Source organism: Parasteatoda tepidariorum, chromosome 10, assembly GCF_982258835.1.
Source record: "Parasteatoda tepidariorum strain Cologne lab strain chromosome 10, Ptep-v5.0, whole genome shotgun sequence".
Classification (NCBI taxonomy): Eukaryota; Metazoa; Arthropoda; class Arachnida; order Araneae; family Theridiidae; genus Parasteatoda; species Parasteatoda tepidariorum.
In genome coordinates this window covers 81,310,356-81,325,871 of record NC_141764.1, presented here as the reverse complement: position 1 = coordinate 81,325,871, position 15,516 = coordinate 81,310,356, and the positions used below count along the sequence as shown (strand labels likewise).

Sequence of the window (15,516 nt, the reverse complement as noted above, 5' to 3'; positions counted from 1 at the left end):
TTTCCAGAATTAAACAAGTTAAAATCCATTTTTGGAACGGTTTTTTAAAAGAAGCAATGATGAAATGAATGTGTGAAATGTAATTTAGAAAGATAAAAAACATTACTCATAGAACATTTTATATTATTAATTATTTGGTAGTGTCGTCGAGGCAATTGTATATTAAAAATAGTTATATATATTGAATTAATATTTTTATGCAATTATTCAAATATTTATTTATAGAAGCATGTATTAAATAACTTAACTGCATGTTAAGGTTATATATTTTTTATGGTGGTTACTTGGAGTATTTATAAGCTTTTTCCAAAATTATTCAATTCAATTTGATGAGCAATCAGATAAATATTATTTAGTAAACCTAACTGGATAAAAATGTTTGTTCTCTTGCTTTTAGTTGCATGTTATTCTAAAATTATAACTGCCATATTATTTGGGAAATCAGTTCTTTTGTTAAATAATGTATTCTTTGATTGCTTTGTCTTAAAATATTTTATGCATAATGCTTGATATTATTTAAAACAATTCATAACAGAATTTCATTCTTTACTTTCAGAAAAAATTAGAATTTCTTACAGCATTGGGACTTGTAACAAGAGATTCTTTGTGTGACTTGAAAAATAAGAGAATGGAGCGAAAGCGCAGATCTACAGCAAATCCTCAGTTCTCTAATGCTGCTTTAGAAGAAAAATGGCGTATTGCAGCAGCAGCTCAAGCATCTACAGCTCCTCAAAAAAGACCTAGAGGTTATTAATGGATTTTTTTGATTACTGGTATTCTCATATTGTGTTTTACGCAAACATATTTATTGTTACACGATTCCTTGACACTTTTCCTTTAAAATGCATTTTTATAATTATTCCTAAATTTTGTAGTATTTCAGAGTTTCCACAGGACAAGGATAATAGGAAAAAGTCATTGAACTTTATCTAATTAGAAAAAAAATCAAAGAATTTACTCATAAATCAAAGAAAATGAATACATTTATCTTTGAGGTCTGTAGAAGTCCAATTGGTCTTGCAATAATTTAATTTTTTTTTACATTCAACTTAATTGTCATGTATAATGGTCTTAAAATTTATTTTAAATTTGTGAATAAGACCTAACCAAAACATTAATAATAAAATTTATCCCACCAGGTATGAAAATCGGATAAATTTTTATAAAATCAATCGGGGGTAAAACTCAGGGAAATTTTTTTTCAGAGTGTTTGCTGTCAACCTTATTTTTATGAATGCTGATTGATAGAATGTTTTATTATTATTTTTTATCCAAGTGGTATGAAAAATAGTGTAGTAAGCATTTAAGGGTTTTGTGGGGTTATTACATTGGTTACATCAGTTATTTCATATTTTTTGTGTGACTTTTTACAGGTGCTTGGAGTAAGGTTTTTACTTTTGATTTAAAAGAGTTAGAATTATTTTATTAATTGTTGTGATTCTCTTTTACTCTTTTTAACGTGTAGATAAGAAAAGAAAGCAAAGTAACTACAATTAACAGTACTGAATTTATGGTTCATGCATTCTTTTCTAAGATGAATGTTTCTATTCTCCTTAGGCATTACGCATATAACTGTGATGTTTTTAGGTATAATATTTATTTATTATTGGTAAAATTATAATGTAATAGTTTATCGCTTTTTAATATTTATCACTGAAAAAGAAAACCTATTATTAGCTTGAAGTTAATTGCTGTTTATTTTGAAAGTGAAAATTGATTGTAAAAGGTTAAGTATTAAATTTATTTTTTGATTTGATGATTTAAAAGCAGTACAGTCCACATTATCCGTGAGTGGATTATCTGTGATGCAAATTATCCTTAAGTTCATAGAAATATTGCAGATTTTATTGTGCATGATTTTTTTTTATGTAAACTCACTTTTTTTTAACATTTTTATGTATAAATGTTTTCATGAAATCTGCATGTACTAATTATTAATTTGTTCTATTTTAGTGATTTAGACATAGAACAAAAATTTTTGTTGTATGTTTAAATATAAACACATGTATGCATACATTTTAAAAATTTTTTTTGCATTTCCACCTTACTTTTTTAGTTTGTTTGGATTATCTGCAATTTTTACTATCGCCATGCCCTTGCCACCCAGTTCTGTGTATTATCAGGGCTCTACTGTAATTAACTATTTTCTCCACTGAGAACTATTTTGAATTACTTCAAAAATAAATGTGGCTGTATCAACTGTTAACTAATATTTTATGTATAAGTTGATTTGTTTTGTTTTTTTAATTCTTTTAATTTAAAAACTCCATTGAAATTATTATTTTGACTTACGAAATGAAACATGTAAATCTCCCTGCATTTAACCTTAACAACTTAAGTGGAAAAAAAATTTTGTGTACTGTTGTAGCTGTGAAAGTAACATACTTATTTCTGATTGCAGGTCGTCCTCGTTTGGAAACTAAACCAGTTGTTTGTCCCACTAACGGAATTTGTCCAGCAAATGAAGATAAACCAGCTGAAGTACAGCCACCTCAAAATAATGCCGCTATTGTAATGACAACTAACTCATGTTCAGTTAACTCAACTCCAGCTGTTTCATCTCTAGCTAATTCATCTCCTAACTCATCTCCAATTAACAGTTCAGTTACTGTTGTAAATGGAATTCATAAAGCTCTCTCTCATTCTGATGAAGGAAAGGTATAATTTTAGTTGTCACCAGTTTTTACTGATTATACTTTATATATGTTTGTAAAAAATTATCACTGAGTGAAAATTGAACATCGCAATATTACTAAGCACCAAACCAACTGGAGAAGTCTTAGGCATTTCTTAATCTGATACATTTGAAACTTATTGCAATCAGGTCCCACTTTATTAAGCCTAAGAATTGTTGGACTAGTTTTATTTTGTAACTGATATTAAACTGCCAACCCATACTAAGAACAACCCATATTATAACTTTTGAATATACGAATCTTTCAACTCTGTAATTTTGAACACCACCCAGAAGACACGGGAACTCCTGAATCAAGCCCTGATATAAACTAGCTGCTAAAGGCAACAGAGGTTGAAGACAAGTCACATCGGTTGAAAAGAGTCTGATGCGAGAGTACCAGTTAAGAAGCAGCATACTAGATAGTTAAAATTAAGGATAAAATCTGAAGCAGGAGTACCAGTAAAAAACAAACCTTACTAACAGTTGGTGAGAAAAATGGAACCTGGAAAAAAATATGAAGTTTGGTTCATGATGTTTCAGGCAAACAAATAGAATCCAAAGGAGAATACAGATTAAAGAAAAAAGAAAAGATTAATAAGAATGATGCTCTTAGTAAAGTATCTTTAAAAGTCTTAAATTAATGCAGATATAAGTTTAAAAACAATTTGTCTTTTATTTTGAATTAATCTTTGGAACATTATATGTTATCTTACATGTTAAGTGGTCATTTGAATTTAATGGAGTATTAATTTTGTAACTGGACTGTTCCAAGCTAACTTAATTACTAATGAAATAATTAAAATGTGATTTCATTTGTAAAACATAATAGCCAATAAAGAAAAAAATATTCATTTATTAAGCTGCATTTAAAATACATGTACCTAAATTATACTAAGGTATTAAATGTAAGTAGTTAAAAGGGAAAGATTTTAGAATGTAAAATGAAATTGTTTTTATAGAATGTTGAACAAATGTTGTCTGGATTATGCATTGTGTGCACGCAACCTGGTGATCTAGTAAAATGTGATACATGTGCTAAACAACAACATCTTGGTTGCATGCAGCCACCATTGATTGCAAGACCACAAGTTCCGTGGCAATGCAGTGAATGCCAGTCTAGGACTGTCTCTCTCACTGTTGTACAAAATTATGACATGCTCAAAGCAGGTTTGTCTATTTAACATTCAATATTATTAATTAGTGGCTCTTAAAACAAATGCTTTTGAACTCTAATTTTGACTAAGCTGATTAAAAGAAATATGTAAGGTGCAAATGCATTTTCATCAGTGGTATTATTTGGCTTAGAAATTTGTATTCATAAACAAAAATTTTGAGTGAAGCAAAAAAAATAAAAATAATGTATTTTCAGTTTGAATTTTGTCACAAAAAAATTACATAATAAAAGGTTTTAAACAACACATTTAATCTTTAAACTGATTAAACTTATATTAATCTTTAAACTGCATTTGCATAAATATTTTTAATCTTCATAGTTTTTGTTAACAAATTAAACATTTAATCAAATTATACTTTTAATTGAATTTTGAAGGTAAATTTATCAGTGAGTTATTTTATCTTTTACTATAAATTACGCAGCTTATAGAGTAAATTTAGATTTTTTGCACGGTAATGGAATACAACCAAATAGCATAACATTTTGGTATATATGCTTATATTTATAACATAAAATTATATTTTTTATCTATTTGAGCTGTAAACAATTTAAAGTAATTGACGGAGTTTTTTACTTATTTAAATTTTTTTATGAATAAATAAATTAGCTCTAATGCTATAACATTTTCTTCTTTATTGATCTGACATCCCTTTGTTGATCAAGGCCTTATTTAGAATTTCTTCCCTACGAAAATCTAGTGCTCATTAATGTTTAAAATAAATGCCAGAGAATTTCTTTGTATCCATATAAAAGCTGCAATTTTGCATTAAGAATTCTAAGAAATTCTAAAAAATATGAAAATAAAGCTTTTTATGCTTTGGAAAAGGATCCTGAATAAAATTTGTTGTGGGGTGTGTAAACTTTGTTTAGCCTTAGATATAATTATTTTCTCTCCACTGTTGCACTGCTGCTTTTGCGGGCTCAGCATAGATAGGGTTCACTGAAATCAAACACAGCAGTTCTACTGTTAGGGTAAATCTCTATTGTTTGTTAAGGTATGTATCTTTAGTAAACATGTAATAAATTGAACTAAAAATAATATTTATAGCTGTAATGGCCAATAAATAAAGATAACTTGAAAACAACAGAACATTAATTATACAGTTGCCATAGTAAAACAAATTTATCTACAACATGTGCCATGAATTAATTAACATGAATACGCCAATATGGTTGGACCTTCTTCCTGACTAGTAGAATGAAATTCAAAGATTGTTCACTAGATGACCAAACTAATTTTTGAAAAATTGAGTTAAACGGTTTTACCCCACATTATTTATTTTAAACAAATTTTTTCTTAATTCATTTTTTAATTTTTCATTCATTTAAATATAATTTATTATGATTATGCCAAAAATTTGTATAATTTCTTAATTCATTTGTACAATACATTATATTTTATTTTCAATTAAATTTTTAATTGTTTTACTGACTGCATTGTTTTACTAAATTATCAATGCCTAGCTCATTTCTTGCTTAAAAAATAAATAAATGATTATGTTAAATTAATTAATTCTTAATTAATTAAACAGCCAAAGAGGATGAGAAGCGAAAATTACTCAAGAAAAGTTTGGAGTTGCGTTTAAAGCGTTCTCAATTGGAAGGTAGACTTAATCAGTTGAAAGATTATTCTACTGTAAGTAATGATTTTATTCATAATATAATCTTATTTATTATCATATCTTATTTATTATTCCATTATTTCAAAATTTTTCTATGATTCTTTGAAAACAAAGCGAAAAACATGTAGGAAAAAGTATGATAAAATAAAGGTAACTTAGTCAACAAACAAACTCTATTTATTTTTCAATTTTTTTTTTTTTTAAATACGATATCTATTGTTTTCTGAGTAGGCAATATATGTTCAAGTTATGGAAGACAGGGATAATTGTCTCTGTGTCTTGAACTGTTGAGTACCCCCGTGCCAGAATTTTTTCAGGCTTTCTGCTACAAACCACTCTAATATCTTTTTTACAAAATACTTATAATAATAACAAATATTTATGTTACTTATTTAAAGAAACAAACGCGTTGTGCTTACAAAAAAAACTATTTGGGTAAAATAAAACTATAATTTTGTAATATTTTTTTTATTAATATAGTAAACGATATTCTCGCATTTTGTGGGAGGAAAGATGCTCTAAATGCGAAAACATCACCTTTTTCGCAATTTGCATATCATCACATTAAAAAAAATGCTAACTAAAAATCATGAAATCCGTAAGAGTAACTGCCGAAAGAAAGATTGACAGTAAAATCAGGCACAAAGGACTCTTCAAAAAGCAGCTTACTCAAATGAGTGTTTTGTTTTGAGATTCAGCTATTGTAATCAATAATATAGTATTTAAAATATTGGATTTTAACTATGAGGAAATAATTTGCAATAATTGCTAAACAAAATCTATAGAATCTTGTGTTCAAAAGTATATACTCAAATGTACAATTTGAATTCCCTATATTGTCTGAAATATATATTGAGATATTTTAAAACCATGTAAAAATCAATATCAATAACTGCTGAAAATACAATAGAAATACTACATGAATTTATGATATCTGCATAAATTGAGTGTTTCAAAAAGTGATTATTTAAATGCATGATTCAAATTTTATGTGTAAAAATAATGTTAACTAAGAAATAACCTGAATTTAAAAACCCTATGGAAACAGGTAACATTAGCAATAACAGTTGAAAAGTCGAAAGAAATTGTGAAATTGTGGCATTAAAAGTAAATAAACAATTTAAGTTTCTCGTCTAATGAAATTTTATTTAAAAAGAAATAGGATATTTAATGATTAAAAAAATAGGATATTAATATTAAAAATGGGAAAATTTATGGCAATGACTTTTGAAGGAATGTTTGAAGCACCGCATTGATTAATTGTGATATTAAAGAGTGGTTTCTTGAATCTGCAATTCTAAACTTCAAGTGCTGTAATAATATCAGTATTTTTTAAAAATTCATTAGAATATAAATAATAAAAATCTTCTGGATTTTAGAAAAAATAAAAATTTGTAGCGACAATTGCTGAAAAAAAAATATTACATATATTTACGATGAAATCGACGTGACTTGTTAGGATTTAAATATTTCAACCAAATTTTTTTAAAAAAGGGGGAGACAAATGTACTCCCCCCCCCCCTGATGTGCAAGAAAGGCATCTTTTCAATGTAATTCTGCAGGAAAAAATCTTTCAAACATTTGTACAGAAAAGAAACCTAAAATATTTTGCTTCAAAGAAGAAAAATCTTATTGTAAGAGCTCTGTAACAATCTGTGTCAGATTCGCTGTGTCATCGCAACTCTGCCACTGGGTTGAGAGCTTGGTTGAAATTTTTTGCAAGAAGTGAAATGCTGTTTTATTTTATTTATTTTTTTTTTTTTTTAATTTCAAAGGTGTCATTTTAATCTATACATATTTATATTTCTTTGCAAAAGTTTTACAATTTTAGAGAAAGAATTCTTATTTACTATATACACAGCTACCTACTCTACTGGATTATCCAGTAAACTGGATTTTGCCAGTTTCTCCTGACCTACTGGTTTAATTAAAATTCTCCTGGTTTTTGTACATTTTAGAAAATTCCTTAAGATTGAATAAGTTTCCAACACAAAAAAAATCCCTATGGAAATAGAATTTTTGTACAGATTACTGCTTTGCTCGAATATTTAAATGAATATTACTAATATATAATGAAGCGAACCTCATTTATAGAAATCGGGTTAAGACTTTTTTCTTCTAAAAAGTTCAGAGCTCTCTTTATAAATAATTTTGAAAAATCTTTTTACTATCTTTGATGAATTAAATGCCTATTTATAAAATTCTAAATATTTTTTATTTTTTAGAATCAGAAAAATCGACAATCAGAGCTTCAGAATTCTTTGAAAGGAACAGAAAATCTTGTAGAACGCATCAGCAATGTGATAAATGGTGTGAGAATGTGCTCTTGATGTTCCTTTTTCCCATTTCAAAACTTATTTTCATGTGCCAATTTCGGTGCTTTTTAATGATAATTCATAGCATCAGTTGCTGGAGCTTAGAACATACCCAATGAACAATAATTTGGGTAGGGTAATTTGGTGCAGCTACCTTTACTAAAAATAACTGAGATATGTACAGACTTGTAATTAAATAATTTAACGCTGGAGTTCAGCATCTCACTTATTTATTTGAACAGCACTGTCCATTAATGCTGACATGCATGTTTTCCCTGGTACTACCAAAATGCTGTGGGAGCCTTTAATTAGGCTGTACCTGTTTACATTATTTGTATATAACAACATTCATGACATTTTTTCTGTGTATATAGTTAGTACTTTTTTAAATTTTAGCACTGTATTTAGCTAATTGAATGAAATACTGAACTGAAATAATTACACATTCTGTGGAATTAATGTTTTACTGTATATAATGTCATAACTACCATTTCTTAAATTAACTACTGAATTTTACCAGTTTCACCTGGTTCAATCAACCAAAAAAAGTTATTATTGTTTATTTATTTATTTTTGTCTATTTTTGAGCATTTTAAGGAAGCTTCTGAAAAATTGCTAATCAAAATCTTTTATTATCTATTTCATTGATTTAGTGTTTAATTACTGTTAAATAATGAAGTATACCTCATAAATAGTAATCAATTTCAAGCTTTTCTCTTTGAAATATTCTAAAATTTTCAGTTTTTATTTTTCAGAATTGATTTTATGTATATAAAAATGTGTTTTTTTATATTAATTCATTATTTAAATTCTCTTTCTTAATTCATCCTAAACAAAAGGTTTTACCATAATTATAGATTAATTTTCTGCTAAAATTTTCTGCTTTAAAACTGCAGACGCTTGCATTTTTTTAGAAATGGTTATCGTATAAGTTTTTTCTTTATTGATTAAGGAATCATGTGACCTTAGAGAGTGATGAAATTGAATTTTTTATCCTTTGAAACAAATTCATTAAGCAATGGGGGGAAATTGCAAAACTTTTCCTTTAAAATCCCTATTATAAAATGCTTGAGTTTTTTGTGAATTTCCCCAATGATTTCATCTTCTCTATCTCTCTCACAACAATATTAAAATATATTGAAATTGTTTGATTATCCACGAATTTCACTCGCTCATGACCAATGTTATATATATACTATTATTATCTATTTTAAATTAATTTAAGAATATAATAAGCATAATAAAATCATTTTATACTCAATTTAAGTCCCCTATTTAATAATTTTGAAATATCGCAGTTGATTTAAATGTATAGTGTTACATTGCTCTATTTTTTTTTTTATTGACTATTAAAAATCTCTACATCTGAAATCTTTCGAAGTATAATTAGCTAGAAATGCGTATTTTTCAAAATGTATTGGATTTTTTCTTTTTCTTGTTGGCAGCTATGCATTCTGTTAAAGTATACAGTAAACATTCTATTTTTTTTCCTTCTGATTTTTCAGAAGATAACAATAGTCAACTAAAAATTTATTTTAAGTTACTGCAAAATTATCTTAAATCCAGCGAAACAATTACAGTTATTGCTCAATATTTTGCCATGAGGAAAGTTCATTGATGTCTCCTAAAAATGTAACTTTGCCAAATATACCAATATGTGGAAAAGTGTTCCGTGAAAATATTGTTATAATTTGCAATTTTTAATAAAGTTAAGTCCTCGTTGGAGTAATTACTGGTTGTCTTTTCAAAAATAATTCTTCTACAGTATATTTGATACATATGCATGTTTTTGTTTCATAAATCAAACCTGTTTCAAATTTTGTCATGTAAATAGAAAAAAATATCTTAAATATTTCTTGCATAAAATCTTCCCCCTCTGCTTGTTTCATAATTAAAAATATAATTAGATATAAATCTTATATTCATTCAAATAATAAATTTAATAATTTAAGTGTTCTATAATAGTTTTGGATTTTTTTAATGAAAAAATTAGATTTTTCAAAGCTAATTTTGATTTAAAGGTGCAAAGAATTTTTACATTTTGAAAATTAATATTTTTCTACCTCAAATATTTATTTAAAAAATATATTTAGCTTCATAAATGTTTAAATTTTTTTTTCTTATTGTTAAATACTGTAGTGCCATTTTTCTTATTAGTTTAGATATTTATTATTATAATTTGGGTTTTTTTTTCTTTTTTTAAATCAATAAATTCCAAATATTATGAAATAAGTTTATCTCAAATATCTATTTTAAATAATTTTTTTTCTTAAATTGTTTTATATATTAGAACTATACCAGAACTATTAATATAGGGAATTATAATTTTTAATTTAAGCATTTCCCGTTTAAGTGTTTTAGTTTGTATGTATTGAGAATTCAAAAATGTCAAATTTTTAAAATAAGGTTTCCTAAAATAATTATTATAAATAATTTTTCTCTTGTTTATTGGGTATTTATATTGTAACGTTAAATATACTTCTTCATTTAAATTTTTAATTGCTAATTTAGATTTCAAAAAAAAAAAAAAAAAAACTCTAGTTATAAAATTTTTTTATATATTCTCACTATTTTTGCTAAGGAAAAAATAACTGATTATATTACTTAGTATAAATGATTTAATGCAAAAACCGAAAATTTATTAAAGATTGAAGTCTTTATGAGCTATTAGTATCTCAATCAATTTTGTTTGATATAAGAATTTTAAATAAAGTTTATTGCCTGAAATAAATGCATCTTGAAACACACTTTATAATAATGCATTCAAAAGGTTAGTTGTAAACTTTAATCTTGAGTAAATTTTAATGTGAATTGAAAATCTGGTAAATTCAAATGTAATTGTAAAATCTAATAAATTTTACTGTAAATTTTTTGTGCAAAAGTAATTAATATATTGCAATTTTCAATTTTTGAAACGTTTTGCATTGAAGGGTTTGAAAATAAGCATGTTCTATTGCAAATTTGTAAGATTAGCTGTAGGAAAAAAAATTGTTTAGAATATTTATTAATAAATGTACACACAAAAATTTTTGATTTAATGCAATTAGTTAAAGGAAAGTTATCTTAGACACTATGCTGAGAAAACAATTATATTTCATGTTCTTTTCATATTGAGAAGTTGAAAGTTCTTCAATTTAATTTGGTTGAAGAAAAGCTATTTCGAGAGGAATAATGCTAAACAATCATTCATATTTTGTGCTCTTTTTTGAATTGAGAAGCTGAAAGTTCTCCAATTTAATTTTATTAATGGAAAGCTGTTTAGAAAGGATTGATGCAAACAATTATATTTCATTTTTAAAACTCTTTACAAAAAATTTCAGTTCAGTATTTCGTTTGTTTGTTTTCATTATGTTGCAGTTGTTGTCGTGTTTTGTAATAATTGTTAGTCAATTTTTTACTACATAGCTCTAGTACAGTGTTTTTGTTTACAAGTCATTGATTAATTATATAATTTTAATTGAGTATAATCAACTTTTCATAAGTTCTAGCTATGTATGAAAGTACATAAAATATATTTATTCAGAAGAAAAAATGTGATGGCTATATGTTTTAAGTTTTTGATATTTTATGTTTTTTGTTTAAACAAAACAATTTATTGTGGTACTATAATTTTATATTTTGTTTTATTGAGTCAAGTTTATCATGTCACATTTGTGATGTAATCTACTATCAAATACTTTGTGGCTTTTTTTTTTTCTTTTCATCTATTTTTTTTTCTTTATTTTTTTAATACAATGACTTGTTCAATAATTCTTTGGTGGTTGGTGCTATGGTATTTTCAAATATATCTCATAAAGTATGTAAGTCAATTGCTCTTCTCAAATTTCGTATGTGTACAGTATAATAACTATACTGAATATTTTGTTTTTTAAATGTGAAGGCAAATGTATTTTTATTAAAAATGTTCACAGATATATTTACATATTTAACGACGTAATTCACAGTATAAATATATGTGAATGCTTACACAAATTTTGAATTGCATTCTTTTTCTTTTATTTGCATGCTTAACTTTCAGCAACAAATTCTGAATTGTATTTTAGTTTTTAATCTTAGGAATAGTTTCATCATGCTGTGATTTGTGCTGTACTAAATGATGTGCTGTAATATCTCTTTAGTTGTTATCTGTTTGTCAGTGATCATGTTTGTTGTTATTTTGTTTATTAAGTTTGATAAATGTTGAAATGTAGTATTGCCATTTTAATAATTAATTTGTAATTGAAAGTGAAAAAAAAAAACTAAATGCAGTATTGACGTTCAATAATAAATTAATTAGTTATTAATATTTGTTTGTTGAAAGTTACAGCTCGAGAGAAGGTTAGTTTTTTATTGCAATAATTTATTAGAAAGGTATAATTAAATTATATTTTTTAAATTATATTTTTTAAAAGGCTAATTAGTTCTTTCCTTTTTATTCCCTCAATTGTCTTAAGACTTCAATAAATTTTTAATTGTTTTTCATAATTTAATACATATTACAATATCATTTTGCGAAAATTCCAGCTGCAAGTTTAAATGGCTAATACTGCACTATTTAATCATAGATTAATACAAAAGTTTTTCGAATCAGTAAAATATTTTTTTCCTAATATAATGTAGCTTTTTTTTAAAAATTTTGTAATTAATTATTTTTATAGTTTAAAATTTAGTCACTTTGCTTTGATTATTTTCTTATTAAAAAGATACTTAGATCTGAAAACAATATATTGCTGATTTTATTGTTATTCTGAACAGTAGATCTGCGTATTGTCATCCAGTAGATAGACTTTATTCTCATATCTTCTACATTGTTTGTTTGGCAATAAAATAAAATTTAAGAAAAAAAAAGAAAAAAATCAGTAGTTCAGTATGCAGAAATTATTTATCTATACTGTAAATATGTAAAATCAGCTAAACATATCACTGAAATGAAACTTATTTCTTTAAAAAAATGTATTCAAAAATGTGTACAGTAATAATGTACATAATGGAGAATCTTATGTGACAATTTAAGTTAATTTTATATGTGATATTGTTATTAGAGTTTAAATAATTAAATTATATATTAAAACAATGTCTTTAAATTGTCCAAATTACATGTATTCATTTTCCAAACATTTAAATTACTGGTAATATCGTAAAAAACAATCTACAAATTAGTTTTCAATAAGTAAAAATGAATTATACTATTATTTTATTTGATTGTATATTTTATTACAGCCATTGTTAAACTAGTCAATGTTATCAGGTAGATGAGTGTTTGTTTTTTTTAATAATGTTATTGTTTATGTGATTTCCAATCTAGTTTTTCTTGCTGAATTGAATATTTTATACTCTTATATCTGCATTTGATCTGCAATGGTATGGTCAGAAATTTAGATTACAACACATAACTTCATTTAAAAAAAAACATGTATCAGAACTCACTGCAGTTTCAAAAAAGACCGTTTTCTCTTTGACGACTTGCATCAAAATTAGTTTTTGTGGCTCACAGTTACATTTTACAGTTTGCCTCAAAACATGCATCAATTTTATGCCAAGTAGACTTTTAAATTTCGGTTATGTGTTGAATATACATGATTAATTTTTGTTTGAACAGATGACGTAATTTTATTTTTAAAAAAAAATTATATTTAAAAATTTTATTCTCCTTGCTAAATAGTTAATACTGCAAATTTACCTTAAAAAATTTTATGTTAATGAGTTAATGATATAAACTTACCATTTTACTTCTTTTTTTTTTTTGAAAACTTAATGTTGATTCATCTATATTTGAGATGTATTTACTGATCCAAAATTTAGGTCACAGTACATAACTTTATTTCATTTGAATTCTTTATTCCGTGTTTAAAAAGAAATGGAATACTTTTTGCTGGTCCATCTGTATTTGACATGTATTAACTGTTCAGAATTTTAAGACACAGCACAGATTTTTTTTTTTTTTTTTTCATTTTACCAGCATTTGCCAATTGCTTTTTTTTACTAGTTTTGTTTCCTGTGTTTTCCTGCAAGTAAGACTATCTTTTCTATGAAGACCCCTGGTTTACATCCAATTTTTTTTTATTTACTCTTGACAGTTTTCTGAAGTATTTTGAAATTAATTTCTTTATTTCCACCCAAAGTAGCAACTATTCATCTAAAACAAATTCTTTTATGACGCACATAATAACTCTTTTATGGCAAATATAATGTAATTTTGATTTTACTACTTTTCATATACACCATTTGTGTATAGAAATTATTTTGAATGTTACATCAACATGCATTTAAGAACTGAACTATTCTGGTCTTTTTCTTAAGTTGCAGAGTATACAAAAAAAAAAAATTCAAAATATTACTGTTTGGATAATAAAATAAAAGAAGAATAAAATTGCAGATCGATACAATAAGGGAGTTTTAAATCCTTTTCCTGTTTTTTTTTTTTTTTTTCAGTAAAAATTACTTTTGCATATACAGAAAAGGAATTTCTTTTTTCCCAATTTCTTGTTTATTTCGTTTATTCTCATCAATTTCCTGCTATAGCTATAAGCATAATTTTCCACAACCATGTCTCCCATAAAGTTTTTATCATTAATATATCTGATATGTAGAATCTAAAATTCATTATTAGATGGATTCCTTTGCTTTAACTTGCTTTGTATATAGCAAATCTTTGAAATATGAAATTAAATATACTTCAAATGAAAAATTTTTTAATTTATATTTCATTTTTTTTTCCTACTAGAAATTTGGCATGTAGTCATTTTAAAAAGTGTTTGTTAAATGGATGATTTATGCAAATTATTAAAATTTACAAATTATCCCTTTTTAATTAAAAATGTGATAATTTGTAAATAATCATATTATCAATTAAATGAGGTGCATAAAATAATAAAGCAATTGCACAAGAATCACAATTGTAGCATGTTACCAATTAACTAATTAAGACTATAAATATTATAAAAGAAAATGTAGCTTTTAATAAAAATTACTTATATGGTTTAACTAGAGTAAGTTGCAATCAGACTGATTACGTTGCCTGTAATATTTTTTTTCTGCAAATCAAAAATAAATAAAAAAAAAAAAAAAATTTTTATATATAACTGGAGCAGTTTAAATCTGTATCCCCTTCAAATATTAACGTGTGGCAAAAATTATCAACTGTGCTACTGAGAAACCGAAATTGTTATTAACACTATATTGCTGCTTTAAAAACAAATTAGCTAGATTTTTCTTTTATTTTAAATGTGCATTTTTATAGCGGATTTGCTTATTCTTTTAAAATGTGCCTGCAAAAAAAAAATTTTAATTTTTATAAAACTTGCTAACTGCTCATCTGTTTTTCAGTAAAACGCTGCGATGAAAGTGCTCTGTAAATTTTTTACTGCTTATAAACTTTTATTGACTAATTGAGATCACTCTATATTTGTGCAATATATGTCTGCAATTTAATTTGAGAAATTTTCAATTCTTATACTGTTTTTTAGAATGCAATTTAAATTGTGTATATGTAAATTTTTCTAGCTGATGAAGTATTTTTTCTTCTACTTCCTTCCTAATGAAAGAAAAATCCCATTTGTCATTTGTATACATATTCTAAGCTCATTCAATTTACTGCCTTATTAAACATATCAAGTGATTCAATTTAAAATTTGTAATTTTTGTAATGTCTTAAATAAATTTAAACTTGACATCTTCTATGATTTGCTGTACTTTCTTTGGTGTTAATTTTTACAAGATATGAATGTTTATTTTATATAAATGGTATGT

At 25.4% G+C, this 15,516-nt stretch overlaps 1 protein-coding gene across 4 annotated transcripts in view; it reads left to right on the top strand.

Moving 5' to 3' along the window:
- The window catches only part of LOC107456426 (PHD finger protein 21A), a 39,528-nt gene extending 31,097 nt beyond the window's left edge, over positions 1–8,431 (top strand). For all 4 annotated transcript variants that reach the window (XM_016074287.4, XM_087153191.1, XM_016074286.4 and 1 more), the window contains 5 exons: positions 557–746; positions 2,402–2,658; positions 3,637–3,844; positions 5,384–5,487; positions 7,699–8,431. In XM_016074287.4, the coding sequence (XP_015929773.2) occupies positions 557–746; positions 2,402–2,658; positions 3,637–3,844; positions 5,384–5,487; positions 7,699–7,803 (864 nt within the window). In that variant the 3' untranslated portion in view covers positions 7,804–8,431. The remainder of the gene's footprint in view (positions 1–556; positions 747–2,401; positions 2,659–3,636; positions 3,845–5,383; positions 5,488–7,698) is intronic.
- The last annotated feature ends 7,085 nt before the right edge of the window (positions 8,432–15,516 follow it).